The sequence below is a fragment of the Ranitomeya variabilis genome, chromosome 1 (genome assembly GCF_051348905.1).
Source record: "Ranitomeya variabilis isolate aRanVar5 chromosome 1, aRanVar5.hap1, whole genome shotgun sequence".
Taxonomy (NCBI): Eukaryota; Metazoa; Chordata; class Amphibia; order Anura; family Dendrobatidae; genus Ranitomeya; species Ranitomeya variabilis.
This window is the reverse complement of record NC_135232.1, coordinates 747686629-747714028: the sequence shown is the minus strand read 5'-3', so window position 1 is coordinate 747714028 and position 27400 is coordinate 747686629. Positions and strand designations below refer to the sequence as shown.

The window sequence follows — 27400 nt, the reverse complement described above, 5'->3', positions numbered from 1 at the left end:
GATGCTTGCACAGAGCCCGCTTAAGTTATTGAAATGTCATCTCTGTGTCAGGAGTCCATTACACCATCGTTGACTTGGTGCCCATAAAGAGATCCATTAACAGTGTGACAATTATAGTGAAGTTTGGGATAAATCGCCTTTAATGCCTCACAATCACAAGAAATGCCTTCACTTGTTTCTTGGAGAGCGGTCGCGACCACTTCTGAATTGCCTCTATCTTATTTAACTGAGGCTTGATTTCGTCTCTCCCGACGATGTAACCTAAGTACTTGGTCTGGAAGCTATGACCACCAATCAAAAAATAGTATGATAAGCAGTGTGTGATTACTAAGTTAAAATATAACTTTTAATGTGTCCTATAAAAAGGTGCTCAAAAGTACACAAAATACAAACTATAAATAACAATTAGACTCACAAAAATCACATTCAGCTAAATGCTGAATAACCGCAATATTTAGAAGGATCCGAGGGACCAAACCATAAGCTTATCTATCCCTTCAAGAATCGAAAATAATTTGCTTCATATAAAGACAAGGATCAGGTAAAATCCACATTTAGAACATCATAGGTCATCAAAAATCCATATCTAGAACATCATAAATCACCAGCATTGGATGAAATGCACAATGTTCAAAACAGTGTATAATAAAGGAACGATCTCACCTTATCTTGCTGCTTCCTCAGGTGAGACGGAGACCGTTAATGCTGGCATTGTGTTTGGGGAGGAGGCATATTTACATCCACACAAGTACCCCGCATTCATATTCTACCAGCTCCTGCCCATACCGTAACCCCAAAAGAGATAAGTAGTTCCCTACGCGTTTCGTTTTCATCTACTCATGGGAAGATTTAAATGCCTCTCCATCTATTCATGTGGGAGGCTTTCATAATCACGGGGGTAGTGAGATGGCCTAAGTACTTGGCCTCTTAATTCCCTATGGCACACTTCTTTGGATTTATGGTGAATCCAGCTTTCCTCAACGCATCGATAATCGCCTGTACCTTTGCCAGATGGGAACTCCAGTCAGACAATGTCATCCAAGTAGGCTGCATAGTTCTTATGTGGAGCCAAGATTAAATCCATCTCCCTCTGGAAAGTAGCTGGGGCCCCCTGCAGTCTGAAGGGCATTCTGGTGTACTGGAAAGACCCATCCAGCATTGAGAAGGCTATCTTCTCCTTGGCGCTCTGGGACATGGGATCTGCCAGTACCCCTTCGTCAGGTGGAGGGTTGTGATGTACTTTGTGGACCCCAGTCGCTCAATGAGTTCATCCGCGCGGGGCATCAGATATGCATCAAAACTGGACACCTCATTGAGCCTGCGGCAGTAGTTATAAAACTGCCACTCGCCATTGGGCTTCGGCACAAGGACGATGGGACTCAACCTTTCACTTCTTGACTCCTCTATCACACCAAGGTCTAGCATTCTCTTCATCTCCTTTGATATTATCTCCTGGCATGCTTCGGGGATTTTGTAAAGGTTCACCCTTACCTGCGTTCATCAACCTGTGTGCTCCCTGGCAACTCCAAGAACAGGTCACTGTTCTGCTGCAGCAGTTCTCAACATTGTTGCTTCTGGGCCAGCGTTAGTATCTGAGCAATCATGGCCTCCTCCACCTTGGCTTCGGGACGAGCCCCCAGGCATGGAGCTTCCAGTGGTTCTCGGTCCCGCCATGGTTTGAGCAAGTTCACATGGTACATCTGTTGCGGCTTCCTGCAACCAGGCTGATGTACCTTGTAATTCACATCCCAGATTTTTCCATGACCTTATATGGGCCTTGCCACTTGGCAAAGAACTTGCTCTCCAACGTAGGGATAAGTACTAGTACGTGGACCCCTGGCTGGAATTGCTTTAGCCTCGCTGATCGGTTGTATACCCTTGCTTGGGCCTCATGTGCCTGGAGAAGATGTAATGCCTATTGTAAAGGTACATGTGCCATCCTCTCCTGCGGCTAGGTGACATGCTCAATGACACTTCGGTGCGGCGTTACTTTGGCTTCCCAGGTTTCCTTGGCGATATCTAGGAACCCTGGTGGATGTCGGCCGTACAGGAGCTCGAATGGCGAGAAGCCAGTGGAGGCCTGTGGGACGTCTCTGAAAGAAAATAGTAGAAACAGCAGCAGATAGTCCCAGTTTCGATCGTCCTTCTCAATGACCCTCTTCAGCATGGCCAAGGTCTTATTTAAGCGCTCCACCAGGCCATTGGTCTGCAGATGGTAAACTGAGGTTCACAACTGGGCAATCTGGAGGACTCTACACAGCTCCCTCATCACTTTGCTCATAAAAAGGGTACCCTGGTCCATCAAAATCTCCTTAGGCAAACCGGTCCTGGCAAAGATATGGACAAGCTCCCGGGCGATACTCTTAGATGCAGAGTTCCTCAGTGGCACCGCTTCTGGGTACCGGGTAATGTAGTCCTTGACCACTAGGATGTACTGTTGGCCCCCATGCAGATTTATTTAAGGGATCTACCAGGTTCATGGCAATCTTCTCCTTACCTGAGAGCGGAATACCACACCTCAGGATGAGGTGCAGTATTTCTGTTGGCGACTGGACCCCAGGAGCGCCACAATTCCAATACAGCTAACCCAGCAGATGTAGACAAACCATGACTGTTCACATTTCCACAAATTTGTGTTAACATCAGCAGCAACAGCCACAGCAGGCACAGAAGCCACATAAAAAATATCACAGAGTGCAGTTACATGACATTAATGCATCACACTAAGGCTGGTTTCACACTTGCGTATGGCAGAGCTGCGGAGGGCTGCGGAGTTCCTCTGTGAAGCCCCACCCACTGCCGTACCTCTTCCATTCAGCTCCGCCTACGTCGGCATGCATCCTGCATACCTATCATTAACATTGGGTACGCAGGCCATGCAAATGTATGCGCATGCCTCTGCATGCGTCGTTTTGACAATGCGCCAACCGCAACAAAATGCAACATGTTGCGTTTGCCGCAGTTCGGCACAGCGTCAAAACAATGCTAAAGATAGGTACGCAGGACGCATGCCGACATAGGCGGAGCTGAATGGAAGAGGTGCGGCAGTGGGCGGGGCTTCACGGAGGAACTACGCAGCCCTCCGCAGCTCTGCCCTAGGCAAGTGTGAAACCAGCCTAAAAAATGCAATATCACCTAGTCAGTACAGTCTGTGATTTGGGTGCAAAAGTCCTTGGAGATCCACGACTTGTTCACCTTGATGAAAGTTAGGTGGTCTACACTGTCAGGGGACAGCCGGCTGCACTTATCCGTCAGGACACCACCAGCAGTGCTAGAGACACATTCTGAGAGCATGCTGGCTGCCGGGCACGATAAAACCTCCAAGGCGTGTGAGGCAAGCTCAGGCCACTCATCCATTTTGGAAGACCAAAATGTGAAAGGGTCCAAACTCTCCCTGATGGTATTGATATTCAGTTCTAGATACTCCTGCACCATCCTCTCCATTCGTTCACCATGTGTAAGACTTGGTCTCTGTTGTGCTGGTGCACCAGCTGGTCTAAAAAAGTGTTAAAGGACTCACAGAAATTGCTTCTCCCACTACCACCACTGCTGCTGCTGCTAATGTTTTGGCATTGCAGAATTGACGTGCCTAAGGTTGGAAGTCTAGAGCTGCGATGCAAACTCTGTGCTTCACTGCTGTCTTGGGGAAAAGCTCTCTAAGGCTATGTGCACACGTTGCGGATTTTGCTGCGGATCTGCTGCGGGTCCGCAGCAGTTTCTCATGAGTTTACAGTACAATGTAAACCTATGGGAAACAGAAAACGCTGTGCCCATGCTGCGGAAAAAAACGCGCGGAAACCGCAGTGGAATCCGCACAAAATCCGCATGAAAACCGCGGAAAATCCGCAGGTAAAACGCAGTGTCTTTTACCTGCGGATTTCTAAAATCCGCTGCGGAAAAATCTGCAGAGGTCCATTCTACGTGTGCACATACCCTTAAGGTTGTGTAAAAGTGTGTTTCGATACTCCAGCATTCGCGGGTCCCTTTCCAGGGAGGGAATCATCTGGCAAAATTTGGTTTTGGGATCTAACAGAGTGGCAGCCCAGTAGTCAGCAGTATTCCTAATCATAACTATACAGGGATCATGTTGCAGATCGCAGCAAGAAGGCACTCATATGTTGGGTTCTACCATGAGGTCCAAGCCCATGCTGTGTTGGTGGCTGGGTAACAATGAGGCTCATTTCCTCTGTCCCCTCCCACCAACCACAAACAACAGCAAGGGGAGGATTATCCTCTTCATCTGACAGTTACTCGCCTACCACCTCTTCCTCCTCCATTTGTTCCTCGGATCTTGCACTTTCGATAACAGTTTGTCTGTTATCACCAGCTCCTGTCAATCGCCGTAATTCACCCTCCTTTGGCATCCACCTGTGTTATGACAGTCTGGAACGTAGGGACAATGTTATCCCTTTCACATCCTCCTCTGCTTCCTCCTCTTCTTCTGGGACCACCATATCCTCCCACAGGCTATTCAAATTCTGCTCCAACATTTATATGACCGTAATAGTGATGCTGATGTTGTCAGTGCTAAGCATCTTAGTAGCCATTTTGAAACTGTGCAGAAGGTTTCAGAGGTCCTTAATCTGTGCCCACTCCATAATGTGATATGCGCCACGTCCGTACTGCGTTGGCCCAGGCTATATGACATGACATACTGTGTCAGGGCTCATTGCTGCTGCCACAGTCGCTGCAACATGTGCAGAGTGGAATTCCACCGTGTTGGCACTTTGCATATCAACCTGTTAACTGGCATGGACAAAGACCATGCAAGTTGATGAGCAGAGGGGTGCGAATGGCGGAAATGAGCACACATCTTACGTGCTTTCTGGAGCAGCTCACCCAGGCCCAGATAGTGGCAAAGAAAATGCTGTACCACCAGGTTGAGGCCGTGAGCCATGCAAGGCATGTGTATGAGGTTGCCCCGGCATAGGTCTGCCACCAGGTTCACACTGTTATCAGACACGGACTTCCCTGGATGCACGTTCAGTGGAGACAGCCATTGATCAAACTCAACCTGGAGAGCTGTCCAAAACTCTTCAGCTGTATGACTGCGATCTCCAAGGCATATCAATTTTAACACTGCCTGTTTGTGGTGAGCCCTGGCTGTGCAGTACAGAGGGGTGGGGATTCGCTTTGCACTGTTGGAATGCGTGTCTCGTTAAGGCAGAGGTTGAGGGCGCAGGTGGAGGCCCTAGAGGTGGAGGAGGCAGAAGCAGTGGAGGAATTGTGAAATACAGAGGTTTGTCCTGAAAGCCATGGGGATTCCAAGACTTGTGGAGCAGCACCTGCCCCCACAGCCACCAGAGTCACTCGGTACCCAGTCAGCAAGAAGTAACACCCTTGGCCATGCTTACTCGTGCAAATGTCTGTGATGAAATGCACCCTGGCAGACAGAGATTTAGTCAAGGAACGGGTGATGTTGTCTGTAACATGCTAATGTAGCGCAGGCACAGCTTTCTTAGAAGAGTAATGGTGACTGGGCAATTGGTACTGGGGGACTACAACGACCAGGACTCTGGGGCGCTGCACTCCCCCCCGTTAAATCCAGTACTCCCGGACTGGGAAAAGAAAACAACAATACATTAGCAAAAAGACATACAAAATTTTTGAAATGCTATAAAACAAATTAATATAACAATGCTTCCCTTTATGGGAGGTGAGAACACTTGAACGTTGCAAACAAGCACATATTTACATTGTCAGATGCGCTAACTAACTATGAAATATTATTACCCGTACAGGTATACTATCTATTAACTACTAAGTGCAATTTCAAAACAATAAATTAACATTTTCTTTATTCAAGCATAAAACCGTTATTCTTCTCTAAGTGCAAAGTGTTTTAACTAATTTCCTAAGGCTCACTAGAGGACTCACCAACCCCTACGGGTTCACTTTATTGAAATACAGAACAGGTATACAGAACAGGTTTCACCCCCCCTACGGGCTCACTGTATCCTTCTATTTTATTTAAAGTACATCATCTAACATTTCCTATTCTTAACTACACACTATCAGCTATGTATAAGCATTATTACTATCTAACTATCTAAAACAACATTATTTTTCTTTGCCAAAGTGCAACAAATAAACATTTCCTTTAAGGATAAATCCAAGTCTTTTCAGAGGTAGTGCAAAATAACCACATCATTAGTATTCAAGTTTACTTAAAGGCAACATGACGTGATATGATATGAGGGACCCGTTACGAACCCCCGAACGTTGGTCTTGGGTGGGCTACAAGACGTGTAATCCTGACCTGGAATTCTGCCTCACCAACGGGTTTTTCTTCAGGTCTGTAAGGCAAAGCAGTTATTTTTACAGCATAATTAACAGCAGTTTCTGGTAAGAGGCAGTCTCTGTAAAAGCCTCCTATGTAAAACCAGTAGAAAGCACCTTTAAGAAGGTGCAAACTATTTACAAGCAGTTTGTGAACCATTCACCATCCATGATTCAAGTGTTCTTTGAAAGAAATAGGAAAACTTGTGCAAAAACATAGGATCCCTTTAAACAGGGTAATCCTTTAAAAGTTAACCCTGGACGGGTTCAAGCAGCAAAGAAAGAACAGTTAAAGGCAAAGAAGGAACAGTTAACTATTTACATTCTTTTCAGTGTTTCGAGGCTTAGTTGGATAGCTTCCAGGGCTTTACCTGGCACATAACCCTTCTTTTTCTGGGAAGGGTGGAATCCAGGGTTACACCCGATGCTGGATAAACACCGTTAGTCTGTCTTTCGTGAATAGTTAACGTGACGCGCAGCGATGGAGGTCTGCGTAGCTTGAGTATGGGCATTTGCTGCAGCAGAGGTAGCGGCTGCTGCAAGATCAGTCACTGGAACGGAGTCAGTAGCGGTGGCACGAGCAGTCGCTGGAGTGGTGTCGGTCACGAGGGCAGGGTTGTTCTTCATACCTGCTTCAGATGCGGTCCCTCCAGTGCCAGTCTGCTCTGTCTCCGCTGGGGTCTATAGCGCTGGTTGCAGGGCCTTGCGCTGCGGTGTTGTCATCTCTGTTTGCAGCATCTCGCTTTCCGGCAGGGCCTTGCTTTCTGGCTTCGGAGCGCTGGAACTTCTTTCTCGCTCCGGACCAGACGAGGCTGCCGACAGACGTCTGGTGAGGCTCCTGATGAAGGTCTTCTTCCACCCAGCCTCAGTGCTCAGCTGCGTCCGCAGGAGGTGGTCGCTGAGCTCTTTCACCTCCGCTTTCAGGAACTCCAGGACCTCTGGTGACGGCTCACTGCGGCTTCCATCCCGGTAGCTAGGGGAGTCCTCGGCTTCTACCCTACGCTCTGGTTCCGGGTGGCTTGCCATGGCGTCCTCCACGTGGCTAGCTCCTTCCTCATCCTTTTCCCGCTCTCTTCTTCTGGGGCGGTTTCGTTTTTGCTGTCTCCGCCCGCCATTGAGGATCAGGAGGCGGATCTCAGCTGCTGACGGACACGTCCTCAAGGTACAGAGATATTTGGACTGGGCGGCCATTGTTTTTTGCGCTTCTCAGTTCGTTCACGCCCACAATTCCACACCCTTCTTCTTCGTCTGCGCTCCTCGTGGCACTGTAATGGCGGCGGTTTTGGCGGGAATTGTGGCGGCAAATGGCAATACACAGTCTTTACGCAAATCACAGTTCAAATACAGTTCTGGCACAGTTCTTAGGCGCACATGACCCGATTTTTCAGGCTTAAGTAGATCCTGTTCGTGACGCCAAGATTTTGGAGCTCCCCCACGTTAAGGACAATGGGGTACTCGGCACCGGGTCCTTCGGTTCGGTAGGGATGTCATGGTGGCCTGATCTGGTTCGTGGCCCTTTGAGGGGCGTTCAATAAAGTAAAGAGTTTTTATGGTTTTGGGAAAGGTCTTTAAAGGGGAAGTTTGTGACGCCACCTGTGGTATTCGGTCAGGGTGACTGACGCTGCTTAGGAGTCCGCTGGGGTGATGTTATGGCAGCTAGATGGAATATCTTCCCACAGATGAAGTGTGTCCCCAGGGCTTCCCAGAAGTGTAGGTGGTGATGATGGACGATGTAAGGCGCAGAGAATAACAACGACACAAAGTTGCAGTCTCTTTACCTTTTACTGAAGACTTCAGCATCCACAGTCCAGGGTACAGACCACAGGGTAGGCAGAGTCCGGCCGGTCTGAAGGCAAATCCAGAGTCCCCTTATCCAGGTGGAAATCAGTAGCCTTCCTACTAGTGCCTGTGTGTTGTAATCCCTCCCTGCTGAGCAACTCGGTAAGGTCCTCACAACTCTTGTAGATGTTCTAGATGTTATTTCTTCCTCTCTGTCCCCCAGATGGTATGGATAGGACAAACCCGTATGACTGATGGCCTAAGGCTTGTTTATAGGGACCCTAGAGACGCCCCGACCCCCACAATTTACCACTGTGTCTTCTTAGGTATTAAGGTCGGGCAGCCAACTTGGAATTGACTGTCCTGCCGGTCTCTGAAGTAATAAGTAGAGTCAATTACTCCCTTTGTGTTCCGGCCACCGGCTAAGCGCCTCAGAAGGAGGCAGCCTTTACAGGGCTGAACTCCTCCTGGTGTTATCTCCTTGTGCTGTGACTTCGTTTTTCACTCTCTACAATACAATTCTCTTCGTGTCCTTTCTTAGGATGCTGCCGCACGTGGGGCAGGCGCAGCTCTGTAGCTTTCTGTCCCGCTAGGCCTCTGTCAAGATCCCACCCGACAGGGACCCTCTGTCTGCAGCTCAGATGTTCCTCCTTTCCCCCTGTCTGCCTGACAGGTGTTGCCTGGGCAAAGCCCAGCCAGCGTCTCTCTAGCTTTCTATCCAGCCCACCAGTTTTACCCTTCTGTGAGGAGTACCCTAGTAGATAGGAGCAAGGCTCCCCCTGATGGTCTGGAGTGTGAAGTGTAGTGTATGGTTTGTGATACCTGGTAGGTAGATCTCCTTTATTACCTTCAGATGTAATATCACTCCCCCTGGTGGAAGAATGACATTACTGCAACGACCAGGACTCTGGGGCGCTGCACTGTTACGGCCATCAGCTTTCGGAAACCATCCGTATCGACCAGGTGGAGACGCAGCATTTTCGTGGCCAACAGAATGGAGATGGTGGAGTTCAACCTCTTAGCTTTGTCACGAGTAGGAGGAAACAATCTTTCATGTGACCACAACTGCAGAACCGTGGGCTGGCTGCAGTGCTGATAGAGGGCAGAGTACGGTGAACCGGACAATCTGCTGGACCATAAGAGAGGTGCAGGTGGAGATGTTACGGTGGATTGAGAAAGTTGTGTGCTTGTTCTCTGAGATTGGTCAAAAACAGCAGGCATGTTGGCTTCCGTTACAGGTGACGGTTTCTAAGTCAGCTTGACTGGAGCGGGTAAAGAATCCGAAGTTCTGCGGTCGAAGACCTGCATTTCAATAGTTGGCAAGGTTACGGAGGAGGAGGAAGAAGCAGCAGATGAAATTGATGGGGCAGCTGATGGTTGTTGAGGTCTGCTGGTCAGCATTTTTGTGCAGTGGGATTCCCTGAGTAACTTATGTTGATTGCGCATGTGAAGGTTCATACATGTAGTAGTCAAAATATAGCACTTTTTACCTCTACTCAGTTCTTTTTTGCAAAGTTGGCACATTACCTGAGTTGGCTCATCCTTTGCAGTGTCCAATCTCTGAGATTGGTCAAAAACAGCAGGAATGTTGGCTTCTGTTAGAGGTGACGGGTTCTAAGTCAGCTTGACTGGAGCGGGTAAAGAATCCGAAGTTCTGCGGTCGAAGACCTGCGTTTCAATAGTTGGCAAGGTTGCGGAGGAGGAGGAAGAAGTAGCAGATGAAATTGATGGGACAGCTGATGGTTGTTGAGGTCTGCTGGTCCGCATTTTTGTGCAGTGGGATTCCCTGAGTAACTTATGTTGATTGCGCATGTGAAGGTTCATACATGTAGTAGTCAAAATATAGCACTTTTTATCTCTACTCAGTTCTTTTTTGCAAAGTTGGCACATTACCTGAGTTGGCTCATCCTTTGCAGTGTGAAAAAAATGCCCAGGCTAGGCAACCCTTGCCACCCTTGCGAGCTGCAGACCCGCGGACGCTGCTGGCCACAGCCAGAGTTGTGGCTGAGGATGCATTGCTTGTCATGGTTGCATCACTACTTGTCTGCGATGTACAATCTACAATGCAACATAACCTCCTCGTCTTCCTCCTCAGATGACCTACTCAGCTGTGTGCCTTATATATTCATGCCAACTGGGATCTAACCCATAATCATCATCAACATCATCCTCTGTGTTATCACATTCCTTGCCCTTGGAGTTGCCCTCCTCCTCAGCCTGCCCTGACAGCACAGTACAGTCTGTGTGAGCCTCTGATATGTGAGTCTCATCAGGATCACCTCCCCCTGGGGGATAACATCTGACGACGAGGGTCAGGATGCTGCTCGGACCCTACTTTGTCCTGGTCTGGATCCAAGCTAAAAAAAATTTGGGCATTGGTGCAGATTTCCTCCTCTTGACTCTGTGAAGCTTTTGAGTACACTTCTGAGGACCATGGCATAGAATGTGTGAACATCTCTTCAGACTCGCCCATCTGTGGTTCCGTACTGTCAGTTGGAGGGTTGGGACGTGGAGGGAAGCAAGGGGAATTTGGGTGCCACCTCTATGGACTGTACTGGGTGTGATGTTGAGGTGGAGGAAGAGGAGGAGAGGCCACTTGAAGCTGCGCTTGCCATCCACTCGAGCACAGGCTCTTTCTGGGCATCATCAACAAGGTGTACCGCTGTGCATCTGCCAAAGAAAGGTAGTGGAGTAGCCCATCCAGTAACAGAAGTTGTCAGCTGTCTTTGCATAGGACATAACTTTGTTGGTTCATTAGTGCTTTCACTAACCTTACCACTTACCCCACGTACACCTTGAACACCAAGCCTAATTCCATTTCCACCATGGCCTCGCTTTTTCCCAGTCAGGTTGCTCAGATAGTGTGGTAGGAGCACACTATTAGCAACTAAAAATTAGATTTCTGCGCGTTAGTCACAGAAGAAAGAATAAGAATAATTTTATTCCTATAGCACCAACATATTCCGCAGCACCATTTTAGAGGGGACTTGTACAGACAATAAAAGACATTACAGCATAGCAATAATCACATAAATCAACAGATACCAAAAGGAATGAAGGTCCCGATCACCAGATACAGGAGGAATGAGGGCCCTGCTCACAAGCTTACCATCTATGAGGAAATAGGGGGGACACGAAAGGTGGATGGTAACAATTGCTTTCATTGTTCTAACCAGTCATAATGTATTGTATGAATTGTTTGAGTGTGGTTGAGGCCTGTTTAACAAAGAAGATATGTTCCAAACAATTTGAAAGTAAGATGTCCCCTACTGCACGATGTTAGTAACAGAAGGATTTTTTTTTTAGTGTGGGTGACGCCTGTATAAAATAGAAAATATGCTCCAAACAATTTCAAATTTGGATTTAGGCTGCTGTATCATGTTTGTAAAACTCCCCAATTTTTTTTTTTATGTGCAACAGCTCTGCACACACAACAATTTAACCGCCACAAAATTACAATGTTATGTGTGTGAGGTCTTCAGACAGCTTATTGTATTTTTTGGATTATGAGACGCACATTTTGGGGGAAAATGGGGTTGCGTCTTATAATGTGGATATACATTACCTGCCAAGGTGGAGCATGGTCCCAGGGTCGTTGCCGCAGGCTGGGATGAGGGGGTGTTTGGATGTGCACCGCTGTGGGTGTTCGGTGGTGCAGGGGCTCAGCCGACATTTTGTGAAAGCCCAGAACCTTAGCGCGGAGATCTCATCTCCCGAGATCTTGGTGCCGAGATCTCCATCTGCGCATGCGCCGCCCCCGGCAGCCATTTTCCCGAAGTCCACCGCATAGTAAACCATGTAAGTGCGGGGGCTCTGGGCTTTCACAAAATGTCGGCAGAGCCCCGGCACCACTGAACACCCGCAGCAGCGCACATCCGAACATTCCCTCATCCCAGCCTGCGGCCTGCAGCAACGCTCCACTCTTGCCTCCTCCAGCAGCGTCCCTGGGACCCCGCTTCACCTCAGCCACCACCCCTGGTAAGCAATAAGACAAACAGATTATAAGAAGCACCATTTTATTAAAAAAAGTTTTTCTTTCCTATTTTTCTCCTCAAAATTTCAAGTGCATATTAAAATCCGGTGCGTATTATAATCCAAAAAAAACGGTAATTTCAACCCAACAAAGTTACAACGTGGGATACGGCAGGTTGCATCACATTTTGAGACAGAAAAAATATAATTGTTTTTTAATGTTCGTTAGCCCTGCAGACAGTTGCATATCACCACAGCACTAACTAACAAGGCGAGATATGGCATCTTGAATCATGGTAGCCACTGCCCTGAAAAAGACTTCTTAATGCGCAACAGCTCAAATCACAGAACTGTCACCACAGCACTAAATGACAAGGTGGGACGCAGCAGGCTTATTCATATTTAGCTAGTGAAAAAATAAGATATAGAATGCTATACTTGTGCATGGAGCACAATACAAGCAATGCACAACACACTTGTATGACGTGCCCTGCTGGCTTTGTCTGTGAACCTCAGTAATGGGGGAAAAAAAATTGCTGGAAAGTCTATTTCACAGCCACACTGGACAGTAAGTACCTAGCTAAACTATCTGTGTAAGAAATAACTGACTAGCTAACTAACTAAAAATCTTGCTGTTAACCGTGCCAGCGTCAGGAGCAGCTTTTTTGGCATGTTACAGTGTCAAAATGGCGCTAAAACAAGATGTCCGCTATTTATATGGAGAGGGACATGTGATCTCAGCAGCCAATGACCCAAGCCGTTGTGTCAGGACAATGTGGATGTTTCCTGTGCCCTGATTGGCTAGTCGCTGTGTGCACACATAAAGTTAGGAAAAAAAAATAAAAATGACTGTTTACAAGCACGCCGCGCCTCTGACCTCTGAAAACACCCTCCCCTCATCATACATGTGCCAAACGCTCATGATACACCGCCATTATCATTGCTAAAGTGCTGAAAATACTTTTGTGGCAACGCAAATATTTTCCCGCACTCTTTACCGAATGTTACCGATTTTTCCAGATTTTACAACATTTTGCTCATGTTTACGATTCTCGGATCCGATTGTGCCATATTCGTGCCGAATTTATGTTTGGCGATCGTTTTCCGAACAAATTCTCTCATCACTAGTTATAATGTCCCTCATTTTGGTATAATGTCTCCAGCCTGGGCCCCTTCTTGGTATAATGTCTCCCTTTCCTGATATAATATTCCCCACCTGGGTATAATATCCTCCTTCCTGGGTCCCTTCCTGTTATAATGTCCCCCATCCTGGTATAATGCCCTCTTGACTGGCCCCCTTTCTGTAATAATGTCCCCCATCCTGGTGTAATGTCCTCCATCCTCGGCCTCTTCCAGCAATAATGTCCCTGTCTGCGGCACTTCCCCAACATATCTTTTTATCTTCCCCCGCTCGTACAACGTGCGGCGTCCTCTTCTATAGCTGGAGCAGAAGTCGGCAAATTACTTCAACGTGCTAACGATGGGCAGCATATAATGTCACTGCCATGTGCCACCTGTGACTACTAATATTCCCCACATCGACATCATCTGCCAGCCTCTGATTGGCCTGCAGCCTGTATTACAGTGCAGTGAGCCAGCGGGACTTTGCACTGCCTGATTGTGCGTCCTCTGATGCCCATCCTGCTGAAATACCTGCTTGAGTCAGTGGGCCCCCCTCCAGCACGTCCCCAGGTTCAGTTTCACCATTTGCAACAGTGAGCGATATGCCCCTGCTCTTATGTCTCTGGCATTAGTGGAGCGCCCGTCAGGGCTGTGGGAATACTCGGTACCGGGCCGGTCCTTAAAGGGATGTGGTCACAGCAGCAGTGACCCGGTCCGTGGCCCTGGGCGTCCAATAAAAGAGTCAATTTAAATTAAAGGGGAATGGGATAAAGTTTATAAGGGAATTGTTTGTGACGCCACCCGTGGTACTCGGCCAATATGGCCGACACTGCAGTTCAGATTCACTGGGGCAGTTGGTGACGCAGCTAAGGTGTTTCAGCTCTCCACGGGCAAAGCTAGTCCCCAGGCAAGATATAGGTGTTTATTGTGATGATGGTGGTTGTGGTAGTTGAAGTGCAGGGCAAGTGACGGAATAATTCAGAGGACACAGCTGGGTGCAGTTTTCAAAGCTTTACTCACAGTTCTGCAGAATACTGTCTCCAGCCGTGTGCTGTGTCCTTCGGGTCTGTGGTCCAGCCAACCCCCAGATGATTTGGGGTACACTTCTCCAGAACTCCTCCTTTACTGGCCGTCTCACTGCGCTGGTTCTCACCTCTCCTGCCCTGCGTCTTCACACACAGTGTCCCAAGCCAGCATCCCTGGATCTTGTCGGGCGACGTCTCTCTAGTCCACTGGGTCCTATGTGGCTGCCTTTTCAGCGAATATGTGTGAATATGGCTGTGGCACGTACAGATACCACAGCCTCCGTCTGGCTAGCTGAGCCTTGTAGTTCTCCACTAGTCTTGGGGGCAGGATCCCCACTGTGACCTGGTCCCTCCACCTGGCGATGGTCAGTGTGGATGCGGGCCCCATGGGTGGATTGCTTACTACCCATGCCCCTTGGACCCCTTCTTTCTCTCTCACTTTCTGCGACTTCGCTCCTTTCTCTGTCTTCTGGTCATAGGACGAGCTCCTCACTGCTCAAGTCCCCAGCTCCAACTGACTAACTCCCTAACTCACTTCTCCCCTAACTACGTGCTCCACCCACATCCTCTACCTACTAATCCTCTCCAGACTTGGATGAGGCCATCCTCCCTTGGGGTACACACGGATGCGCTGTCTGGAGTGGTGTGGTGCTGGATGCTGGTGTTAGAGTCCTGGGTAGTGCCCCCTCCTTACCTGAGAGTGGCATACCACACCTCTGGGTGAGGTGCAGTACCTCTGTGACGACTGAACCCTCTGGGGCGACACATTAGCACAGGAAACAATAATGCAACCCTTTCCAGCTGCTGCCTGACACCAGCTTACTGGTCTGCGTGCCTCCATCCTATTTTCCTGAATCTATGATTTAACGCTGCATCTATGCAGAGTCACAGGACAAATGCTGCGTCATATCGTGGCTTCTCATCTAACGATTGTCTTTGGGATCATACTATGACCTGACCTGTGACTTACCATCATGCAACATTGTTGGATTTGTGGGCACAGGTAGCAAGTCCCACTTACCTGACTTTGAAATAAAGACACATGCAAACTGAAAATCATATAGTTTCTTGTAGCCAAATCTCATGTCTACAATTTCTATTGGTCGCACATCTTGACGTCCCGCATTTAATGTAAACATGTACCCCTAGCCCCCACAAGTAAAAGTCAGTCACCTATGTCCAGGTTCTGATTATCAGTTAAATAGTGACGATGCCAACCTTTAAGGTATTTTCTGGTTTTGGAATTGCAGACAACAGCTGATACCAGGAGCAGTGGCGAAAACTCAGTGTCGGACCTGGGAAGAGTGAGTAAAGCATATATACTTAGGCAGCGGTAAGGGGTGCTTCTAAAATAAACAAGCAAAAGTTCTTTCCCTTTCCCCTGGAATCCTCTCTTTTCTCCAGCTCCGAGGCTCCAGCCATCTCCGCCACGGAAGAAATGTCCTCCTGAGCACCAGTCCCCTGAGGCTGCACCAGGCACTTTCGATCCCACAGTCTTCACTGGACCGGAGCAGATGTCTTCCCTCCTGAGCACCAGCCCCCTGATCGCTGAGGCTGCACCCAGCACTATGGTCTCCACTAGACGGGAGCAGATGTCCTTCTAAGGGCTCATACTCACTTGCGCGAAACTCGAATTAGTCTCGCATGTTAATACCCAGCCCTGCTGCCGGCACTCAGATCTGGGCCACATAGGGATACATGCAGCCGCACGCTCCGCTCCTCTGTGCCAGGTGCAGTACCGGGTATTGCCATGCGAGACTCATCTGAGTTTCTCGCAAGTGACTATGAGCCCTAAGCATCAGTCCCCTGACCGCTGAGGCTGCACCCAGCACTTCGGACACTACGGTCTTTACCGGACCAGAGCAGATGTCCTCCTGAGCATCAGTCCCCTGACCGCTGAGGCTGCACCCGGCACTTCAGATCCCATAGTCTTCACTGGGCTGGAGCAGATGTCCTCCTAAGCACCAGTCCCCTGGGAGCTGAGGCAGCACCCAGCACTTCCAAACCCATAGTCTTCACTGGACCGAAGCAGATGTCCTCCTGAGCACCAGTTCCCTGATCACTGAGGCCGCAACCAGCAATTCCGATACTACTGTCTTCACCGGACCAGAGCAAATGTCCTCCTGAACATCATTCCCCTGACCGCTGAGGCTTTACCCAGCACTTCTGATCTCACAGTCTTCACTGGACCAGAGCAGATGTTCTCCTGAGCATCAGTCCCCTGACCGCTGAGGCTTTACCCAGCACTTCCGATCTCACAGTCTTCACTGGACCAGAGCAGATGTTCTCCTGAGCATCAGTCCCCTGACCGCTGAGGCTTTACCCAGCACTTCCGATCTCACAGTCTTCACTGGACCAGAGCAGATGTTCTCCTGAGCATCAGTCCCCTGACCGCTGAGGCTCCACCTAACACTTCTGATCCCACAGTCTCCACTGGACCCGAGCAGATGCCCTCCTGAGCATCAGTCCCCTGAGCACTGAGGCTGCACTCAGCACTTCCGATATTACGGTCTCTAGACCAGAGCAGATGTAATCTCTTCTGGACCAGTGGAGATAACTGGAGCTGCAATGCTATAGCAGAGGGGATATTCAGGGTAGTACCCTTACCACTTTTCACAAAGACTAGAACCTTCCATGAAAGGGGAGATCTTGCCAGGTCAAAAGTTTCCTGATTTTGCCCATATTTCATTCTTGCTGCCCCCAGAGTATTCTTGTTTTGGTTGTAATTCGCCATATGGGCCTTTTTATTTTGTGCTCCTCTTTACCATTGGGGCTCATGGGATTCTCTAGGCTGCCCTGCATTAGCAACACCCCTTTGTAAGGGCTACAAAATTTAACTCTAAATAAAAAAGACCTATATCTCTGGCACAATATGGCAGATTTAAAAAAACAAACAAAAAAAAAAAACGACAAAAAAAAAACAACAAAAACCCCAGAATACTCAGGGGAGCAGCAAAATTAAAATAAGAGCAATACAGACCACTTGTGACTCTTTAAGGACCAGTCATACAGATCTGCCTGAATCGCCTTTTTTTTGTTTTTTATCTTTTATTATATACTTGCAGTAAATAACAGAACTCCACCCACAATACACTGTTAAAAAATTAACCCAACGGAAATAAAGAAATCTCGATGAACTTTTCTTTCATCAGAGGATTTAATGCACAATGTGATTTCTGGAATTAAGTGACTTCTCTGTGTGCGCAAAGCTTCCACCCATGGTGCTATGAATAATGGAGCTGAATACATCAAACGGGGGAGAGCGGTGGACGCAGATGTATTTGGATCATTTAAAACATCAAGATGCGCGTTGTGCCATTAGCCCGGTGGATTTCTTCATAGACCAACACTCCCCGCTGTTCTCAGGTTGATGGCTATTAATGTTATTAAGTCTCTGGTTAACTCTTGGTGCCTTCTCAAGGCGCCTATAACAGAGTGACTTAAAGGGGCTGTGTCGTGTGTTTAATCCTAGCGCCATTCATCAGATCCAAGTTTGTAAATGAGAAGCAAAGTTTGTAATGTTAATACCTTTTTTAATCATGTTGTTGCTGTTTTTTTATAGTTTGTAAACTCTCCTGGTGGTGGCCATATTGGAGGCGCATATATATATATATATATATATATATATATATATATATATATATATATATATATATATATATATATATATATATATATATATATATATATATATATATATACACACACACTAGATGGTGGCCCTATTCTAACGCATCGGGTATTCTAGAATATGTATGTATGTACATCTGCTGTGAGTGGGGGTTAAATTCTGCGCCAATATCGCTGATTGGTTGCGCCCCGCTGGCCGATCAGCGAAGCGTGGTTCAAATCCCGCGTCAATTCGCGGCTGGACTGCATCTGTCACTGATTGGTCGCGCCCGGCAGTGACCAATCAGCAAAGCGTGGTTCAAATCTCGCGCCAATTCACGGCCAGACTGCGCCTGTCGCTGATTGGTCGCAGGATGTCGGGGGTTGGGGGCGCTGGATGTCGGGGGCGCTGGATGTCGTGGGGTCGGGGCGCAGGATGTCTAGTATATAGCACAGCCATGTAATATATAGCACAGCCACGTAGCATATAACACAGCCACGTAGTATATAGCAGCCACGTAGCATATAGCACAGCCATGTAGTATATAGCAGCCACGTAGTATATAGCAGCCACGTAGTATATAACACAGCCACGTAGTATGTAGCACAGCCACGTAGTATATAGCAGCCACATAGTATATAGCAGCCACGTAGTATATAGCACAGCCCACAGTGTATAACACAGCCCACATAGTATATAGCACAGCTACGTAGTATATAACACAGCCCACATAGTATATAGCAGATCCACGTAGTATATAACAGCCACGTAGTATATAACACAGCCCACGTAGTATATAGCACAGCCACGTAGTATATAGCACAGCCACATAGTATATAGCAGCGACGTAGTATATAGCAGCGACGTAGTATATAGCAGCGACGTAGTATATAGCACAACCATGTAGTATATAGCAGCCACATAGTATATAGCACAGCCACGTAGTATGTAACACAGCCCACGTAGTATATAGCACAGCCACGTAGTATATAACAGACAGCCATGTAGTATAAAACACAGCCACGTAGTATATAGCAGCCACGTAGTATATAGCACAGCCATGTAGTATATAGCACAGCCATGTAGTATATAGCACAGCCACGTAGTATATAGCAGCCACGTAATATATAACACAGCCCACATAGTATATAGCACAGCCACGTAGCATATAACACAGACAGCCACGTAGTATATAGCACAGCCACGTAGTATATAGCAGCCACATAGTGTATAGCAGCCACATAGTATATAACACAGCCCAAATAGTATATTGCACAGCCCACGCAGTATATAACACAGGCCACGCAGTATATAACACAGCCCACGTAGTATATAGCAGTGTGGGCACCATATCCCTGTTTAAAAAAAATTAAAATAAAAAATAGTTATATACTCACCTTCCGGGGTCCACCGAAGCTGTCCCGCTCCTCACGATGCGGCCGGCAGCTTCCGTTCCTAGTGATGCATTGCGAAATTACCCAGATGACGGAGCGGTCTCACGAGACCGCTAAGTCATCTGGGTAATTTCGCAATGCATCACTGGGAACGGAAGCTGCTGGCCGCATCGAGCAGAGCGGGACAGCTTCGGTGGACGCCGGAAGGTGAGAATAGCACGATTTTTAATTTTTTTAATTATTTTTAACATTATATGTTTTTACTATTGATGCTGCATAGGCAGCATCAGTAGTAAAAAGTTGGTTCGGGATGGGGCGACACACTGGCACTGATTGGAGGGGAGTAGGGAAGGGGGCAAATTCGCGGCCGGACTGTGCCCGTCGCGGATTGAATTAGCGACGCGGGATTTCCGAGACAGACAAACAGACGGAAGTACCCCTTAGACAATTATATAGATAGATTTTTTTTTTTCCCTCCGTAATATGTTACTATGTTTTGAACAGACAGTGCAACAATTGTGTGTGCTCCCTATGGTGGCTTATATGAATATAAGCCCCATTTTTCTGGATAGGAGATAAGTCACCACCCTGGGAATAACCTGTTTAAAGCCGGAGTCATACTCAGTGTAGGAAAATACGGTCCGTATTTTACATGCCTAATACGCAGAAATGTTTCCAAAATAGTGATCCGTATGTCATCCGTAGGCAGGGTGTGGCAGCGTATTTTACGCATCTCATCCTCCGTATGTAATCCGTATGGCATCCGTACAGTGACATTTTCTCGCCAGCTTGCAAAACGGACATATATATATGTCAGTGAGACACATATATATATATATATGTATTTATATTTAATGCAGCGCTAGATAGCTTAAAAGCCGGTAATTCAATTTCCGGCTTTTGCTATCTCCTTCCCAAACCCGACAGGATATGAGACATGGTTTACATACAGTAAACCATTTCATATCCCTTATTTTTTAACATATTCCTCACTAATAATGTTCCAAGTGTCTGGGTGCAAAATTTGGGGGCTCTAGCTGTTAAACTAAAGGGTTAAATCACAGAAAAACTTGCTGTGGGCTCCCGCGCAATTTTCTCTGCCAGAGTGGGAAAGCCAGTGACAGAGGGCAGATATTAATAGCCTAGGGAGGTACCATGGTTATAGCACCCACCTGGCTAAAAACATCAGCCCCCAGCCACCCCAGAAAAGGCACATCTGTAAGATGCGCCTATTCTGGCACTTAGCCTCTCTCTTCCCACTCCACTGTAGCGGTGGGATATGGGGTAATAAAGGGTTAATGTCACCTTGCTATTGTAAGGTGACATTAAGCCAGGTTAATAATGGAGAGATGTCAATAAGACACCTATCCATTATTAATCCAATAGTAGTAAATGATTAATAAAACACACACACATCAGGAAAAAAGTATTTTATTGAAATAAAGACACAGGGTGTTGTAATCGTTTATTATATTCTTAATTCAAATGACGACCCTCGTTCTGTAAAAAAAAAAAAAATTAAAAAACAACATTATCCCATACCTTTTCGCGCTGTTACAGTCATGTCCCACGCTGTAAATCCATCTGAAGGGGTTAAATAATGCTGCGCCCCCTGCTAATGCTGCGCCCCCTGCTGGTATAACCTCAGATGAACTCAAGCGTGAGAAAATATTCAGAAAAATTCGCACGCTCGAGTTCATCTGAGGTTATACCAGCAGGGGGCGCAGCACCGCAAGTGTAGGTAGCTACGTTTCCCTTCTTCCCATTCATTCCCCAGTTTTTACAAGCAGGGGCGGCTGCATTAGCAGGCTCCTGCTTGTAAAATTATTTAACCCCTTCAGATGGATTTACAGCATGGGACATGACTGTAACAGCGGAAAGGTATGGGATAGTGTTGTTTTTTTATTGTTCCTTTTTTACAGAACGAGGGTCGTCATTTGGATTAAGAGTATAATAAACTATTACAACACAATGTGTCTTTACTTCAATAAAATACTTTTTTCCTAATGTGTGTGTTTTATTAACCATTTACTACTATTGGATTAATAATGGATAGGTGTCTTATTGACATCTCTCCATTATTAACCTGGCTTAATGTCACCTTACAATAGCAAGGTGGCATTAACCCTTTATTACCCAATATCCCACCGCTACAGTGGAGTGGGAAGAGAGAGGCTAAGTGCCAGAATAGGCGCATCTTACTGATGTGCCTTTTCTGGGGTGGCTGGGGGCAGATGTTTTTAGCCAGGGGGGCCGATAACCATGGTCCCTCTCTAGGCTATTAATATCTGCCCTCAGTCACTGGCTTTCCCACTCTGGCGGAGAAAATTGAGCGGGAGCCCACGCCAATTTTTTCCGTGATTTAACCCTTTAGTTTAACAGCTAGAGCCCCCAAATTTTGCACCCAGACACTTGGAACATTATTAGTGAGGAATATGTTAAAAAATAAGGGATACGAAATGGTTTACTGTATGTAAACCATGTCTCATATCCTGTCGGGTTTGGGAAGGAGATAGCAAAAGCCGGCAATTGAATTACCAGCTATTCTGCTATGTAGCGCTGTATGAAATATAAATATATATATGTGTCTCACTAACATATATATATACCGTGTTTCCCCGATAGTAAGACACCCCCGATAGTAAGACGTAGTGGGGGTTTTAGCGGGGTCGGCTAATGTAAGACGCACCTCCGAAAGTAAGACATAGTAAACTGTACGTTGGAAAAATATAAGCCATAGTACCGGTACCTTTTGCTGCATTACCCCGCTGCCCGGAATCAGAGCTGAGAAACCAAGTGGTCCCGATGATTAAGTGCAGTGAATATTTATTAGCTGCTCCCCGCCCACCGATCAGCTGAGCGGTGAGCCGGGAGCAGCAAATGAATGCTGCACTTAAGCAGCGACACACATGGCTTCCTCAGCTGCTGATTCCTGTCTGTGGGAGGAGGAGGCAGCAGCAGGGGCCAGGAGATTTCTGCATACCTGCCTGCCATGCTTGGACGCCGAGTGTTGTGCACACACAGGACCTGTGATGATGTAAGAAGTGGGCGGGCTGGAGCATCACATGGCACCTCAGAGCAGCTCAGAGCCCTCCCTCTTCTTGACATCATCACAGGTCCTTCAGGCTCCCCACTAGAATCTGCAGCTTCCTCATAACCTGTGCTGTGGAAAGGCAACAGAGAGAGGTGAGTATATCCATATTTTTTATTTTAATTCTTTATTTTACACATGAATATGGATCCCAGGGCCTAAAGGAGAGTTTCCTCTCCTTCAGACCCTGGGAACCTTCCAGGATAGCTTCCGATACTTGTGTCACATTGACTTGTATTGGTATCGGGTATCGGTATCGGTGATATCCGATACTTTTTGGATATCGGCCGATACCATCCGATACCGATACCTTTGAGTATCGGAAGGTATCACTCAACACTACTTACGGCGCAATCGCAATATACGGCGCAATTTTCCAATATAAGACATACCCCGAAAGTAAGACATAGTGGGACTATTGAGTGGTAAAAGAATGTAGGACGCTGTCTTACTATCGGGGAAACACGGTATATATATATATATATATATATATATATATATATATATATACAGTATACCCCTACACTATGTGTAGACATTTATTTGATCTATTCTATTCTGTCAGTGTGATTTTACTGTACACCGCACTGAATTGCCGGCTTTTCTCTAGAACACCACTGCGTATTTCTTGCAAGTCACTCGCATGGTCCGTGTGTAATCCGTATTTTTCTCGCCCCCATTGACTTTCATTGGCGGATTTTTTGCGCAATACGCTGACAAACGCAGCATGCTGCGATTTTCTACGCCTGTAAAATACGGCAGAGAAATATACAGCAGATAGGAGCTGCCCCACAGAGAATCATTGGTCTGTGTGCAATGCGTAGTTTTTGCGCCTCTCATACGTCCGTAAAACTCGCTAGTGTGACCCCAACCTTAAGTAGTTGTTTTTTGGATTGTGTATTATAATGGCTGTATTATAAGGTATCATTACTGAGGCAAAAGACTGGATTATGATTTTAATAGGCGATCATGTGTGTAACATCAGAGCCTGGGGAGGGAGAACATGTTTTATTTAATTACTAGGAGGGGGTTCACAAAATTTGCCTTTTCAGAGCAGCTTAGTAGTCTCCAGGCGCAGGCAGGGAACATCCACAATCTGTTGAATAATAAATAAATTGTACTAATGACTGATGCCATAACAGATTAAAGTGGACGTGACACTGGAAAGTGACCTTTTGTTTAAATACCTTTTTTTAAAATAAAAAAATTGTATTCATTTTTTTATTTTTGAATTTTGAATTTCACTATTTACATTACCAACAAAAAAAAATTACAGAAATTACAGCAATAGGTGATGTCACATCTCACGGCCTCCCCCTCCTGTACAATGGCTGATAATACCTCTATACAGTGGATACGGAAAGTATTCATACCCCTTTAAATTTTTCACTCTTTGTCTCATTGCAACTATTTGGTAGATTTAAAAAAAGTCATTTTTTTTCTCATTAATGTACGCTCTGCACCCCATCTTGACTGAAAAAAAAACAGAAATGTAGCAATTTTTTCTAGTTTATTAAAAAAGAAAAACTGAAATATCACATGGTCATAAGTATTCAGACCCTTTGTTCAGTATTGAGTAGAAGCACCCTTTTGAGCTAGTACAATCATGAGTCTTCTTGGGAATGATGCAACAAGTTTTTCACACTTGGATTGTGGGATCTTCTGCCATTCTTCCTTGCAGATCCTCTCCAGTTCCGTCAGGTTGGATGGTGAATGTTGGTGGACAGCCATTTTCAGGTCTCTTTAGAGTTGCTCACTTGGGTTTAGGTCAGGGTTCTGGCTGAGCCAGTCAAGAATGGTCACAGAGTTGTTCTGAAGTCACTCCTTTGTTATTTTAGCTGTGGGCTTAGGGTCATTGCCTTGTTGGAAGGTGAACCTTCGGCCAAGTCTGAGGTCCAGAGCACTCTGGAAGAGGTTTTCATCTAGGATATCTCTGTACTTGGCCTCATTCATGTTTCCTTCAATGACAACCAGTCATCCTGTCCCTGCAGCTGAAAAACACCCCCATAGCATGATGCTGCCACCACCATGTTTCACTGTTGGAATTGTATTGGGCAGGTGTTGAATAGTGCCTGGTTTTCTCCACACATACCGCTTAGAATTATCACCAAAAAGGTCTATCTTCGTCTCATCAGACCAGAGAATCTTATTTCTCATTGTATGGGAGACTTTCATGTGTTTTTTTAGCAAACTCTATGCGGTCTTTCATATGTCTTGTACTGAGGAGAGGCTTCCATCTGGCCAATCTGCCATAAAGGTCTGACTGGTGGAGGGCTGCAGTGATAGTGTAATAATTATAGGGGATAACTCAGGAGACTCTTTGCGTGGAACAAGACAACTACAGGATACAGTTTTATAAGTGGTAAAGTCTATATTATCACACGGTGATTCAAACAGGTGCAGAGAGAAACTCAAGTCCACAACACTTGGTGCAAATATCAAATGCAGCTCAGCAGTCTATAGGAAACTTCAGAGGAAAATGCAATCACGCAGAAAGTCTATGAAGCACAATTATTCTTGAGGATACTTGACACGAATAAGTCCTTGCTTAGTCCACAACACAGATAGATATGCTTATAAGGCAGTTCAAGTAATATTTTAGCTCAACCAGGGAGGTCTGGGTAATAGTCTCAGGTTCTTGCAGAGCAGAAACCGCTTACATGTCCAGCAAATGCAGATGGAAGCAAACACGAGCAGCAGATGAAGGAGGATTACTGGAACTGGTGTATGCAGCAGGAACTCAGAGCAGAGTAGCAGGATAACCTCACAGGTTCACAGGAGCAGGTATATAGCCAGGGAGTCACCAGAGGTCAGGAGCTGGATGCAAGGCAGGATACTCTAGCACAGACTGAAGGCTGGGGTGGAGTTTTATAGCAGGAAGACACAGTGCACATGAGACCAAAGACGCCATCTTGGAAAAGGGCAGTAATGCACAAAAAGGTCATAAAAAATGTTCAGAGTCCTGACAGATAGTTGACTTTGTGGAACTTTCTCCCATCTCCCTACTGCATCTCTGGAGCTCAGCCACAGTGATCTTGGGGTTCTTCTTTACCTCTTTCACCAAGGCTCTTCTCCCACAATTGCTCAGTTTGGCTGGATGGCCAGGTCATCTAGGAAGACTTCTGGTGGTCCCAAACTTCTTCCATTTAAGGATTATGGAGGCCACTGTGCTCTTAGGAACGTTGAGTACTGCAGAAATTCTGCTGTAACCTTGGCCAAATCTGTGCCTTGCCACAATTCTGTCTCTGAGCTCCTTGGCCAGTTCCTTTGAGCTCATGATTCTCATTTGGTCTGACATGCACTGTGAGCTGTGAGGTCTTATATAGACGGTGTGTGCCTTTCCAAATCAAGTCCTATCAGTTTAATTACACACAACTGGACTCCAATGAAGGAGAAGAACCATCTCAAGGATGATCACAAGGAAATGGACAGCATGTGACTTAAATATGAGTGTCTGAGCAAAGGGTCTGAATACTTATGACCATGTGATATTTCAGTTTTTCTTTTTTTTAAAGTTGCAAAAAATTCTACATGTCTGTTTTTTTTTCAGTCAAGATAGGGTGCAGAGTGTATATTAATGTGAAAAAAAGAATTTTTTTGAATTTACCAAATGGCTGCAATGAAACAAAAAGTGAAAAATTTAAAGGGGTCTGAATACTTTCCGTACCCACTGTAAATCTGCTTTATCAATCTGACACTTGTCCTTTTATCTTCCTAGGTATCGAAAGCAGCCGCAGATCTGATGGCGTACTGCGAAGCTCATGCTAAGGAGGACCCACTATTGACCCCAGTGCCCGCTTCTGAAAACCCCTTCAGAGAGAAAAAGTTTTTCTGCGCCATCCTGTAACGGGTCTGCGGGGCGGCCACGCTTCCCAAACACCAGTGTTGAATTTTTAACATCAAGGACTATTTTTATGGTCTGCAGAATCACCGATATTAATAGTAATCTAGAATAAGTCTGGAAAACTGCAGGACAAGTCTGCGGAAACACCTGGAGACCTGCAACACCAATACTTTCTGTCCTTTCCAGCTAGTATAAGACATGTGAAAAAAAAAAAAGCTTTGTGTATCCTCTTTGTTAACATCCTGCCTTTATAGTGTTTTTTTTTTTTTTTTTACACATTTGTTTGCCTTTTTTAAGTTTTTTATTTTATGGCTGGAAAACAGTATGAGGATGTACAGTTTGAATCATTTTTTTCTTTACATTTTAATTTAAACTAATTTGTAATTTTTATTATAAATATTTTTTTTAACTGCAGGAAACAAAATTTACAATGGTGTTTAATATGTAAAATTTTGATAGTAGGTGTCGTCACATTTAGAGTAGCTCAAAGATGCTTTTTTTTCCAGTGGGAATCGTGGATAGATTTCAATCAACTATCACAGTGTGCACCAAGACGTTATCCAGCATTGCGCTAAACCCATGGAAAAAATTATTCTCGTTTGCGGTATTTAATCTTATTAATTCTGCAAAAATATCCAATTGTCTAGTGCTGTCTCTTCTGTATCAATTTTTTTCTGATTTTTTTTTAAGTGTTCTGCATGGAAAAAAAAGTGGAAAAATGTAAGAATTTTTTTAATGTGGAACAAGCAGAACAAGGGTGTTATTTTAACTATTTTGCTGCTGGAGTACTGACAGCCTTAGCCATAATGCCTCCCTGTGAGCTTCGTCAGCCCGGCGCCATCCACAATTAAAGGTGGCAACATAATGTGTCCATTTCGAAATATTGGTTCGAAAAGCAAATTTCCAGATTTTTTTAAAGGTAATAAGCCTCTTTTTTTTTTTAAAGGGAACCTGTCACCCCCAAAATCGACGGTGAGCTAAGCCCACCGGCATCAGGGGCTTATCTGCAGCATTCTGGAATGCTGTAGATAAGCCCCCGATGTATCCTAAAAGATGAGAAAAAGAGGTTAGATTATACTTATCTGGGCAGGCGGTCCGATCCAATGGGCGTCGCGGTCCGGTCTGATGGGCGTCGCGGTCCGGTCCGGGGCCTCCCATCTTCATAGGATGATGTCCTCTTCTGGTCTTCACGCTGCGGCTCCGGCACAGGCATACTTTGTCTGCCCTGTTGAGGGCCGAGCAAAGTACTGCAGTGCGCAGGCGCCAGGAAAGGTCAGAGAGGCC

General features: G+C 46.2%; 1 protein-coding gene across 6 annotated transcripts in view; it reads left to right on the top strand.

Annotated features, from left to right (window-relative positions):
* The window catches only part of GNG2 (G protein subunit gamma 2), a 227317-nt gene extending 200206 nt beyond the window's left edge, over positions 1 to 27111 (top strand). For 3 of the 6 annotated variants that reach the window (XM_077270153.1, XM_077270145.1, XM_077270135.1), the window contains one exon: positions 25991 to 27111. In XM_077270153.1, coding sequence (XP_077126268.1) covers positions 25991 to 26119 — 129 coding nt within the window. In that variant the 3' untranslated portion in view covers positions 26120 to 27111. The remainder of the gene's footprint in view (positions 1 to 25990) is intronic. The other 3 variants (XM_077270107.1, XM_077270115.1, XM_077270125.1) reach the window with 1 other exon arrangement.
* The last annotated feature ends 289 nt before the right edge of the window (positions 27112 to 27400 follow it).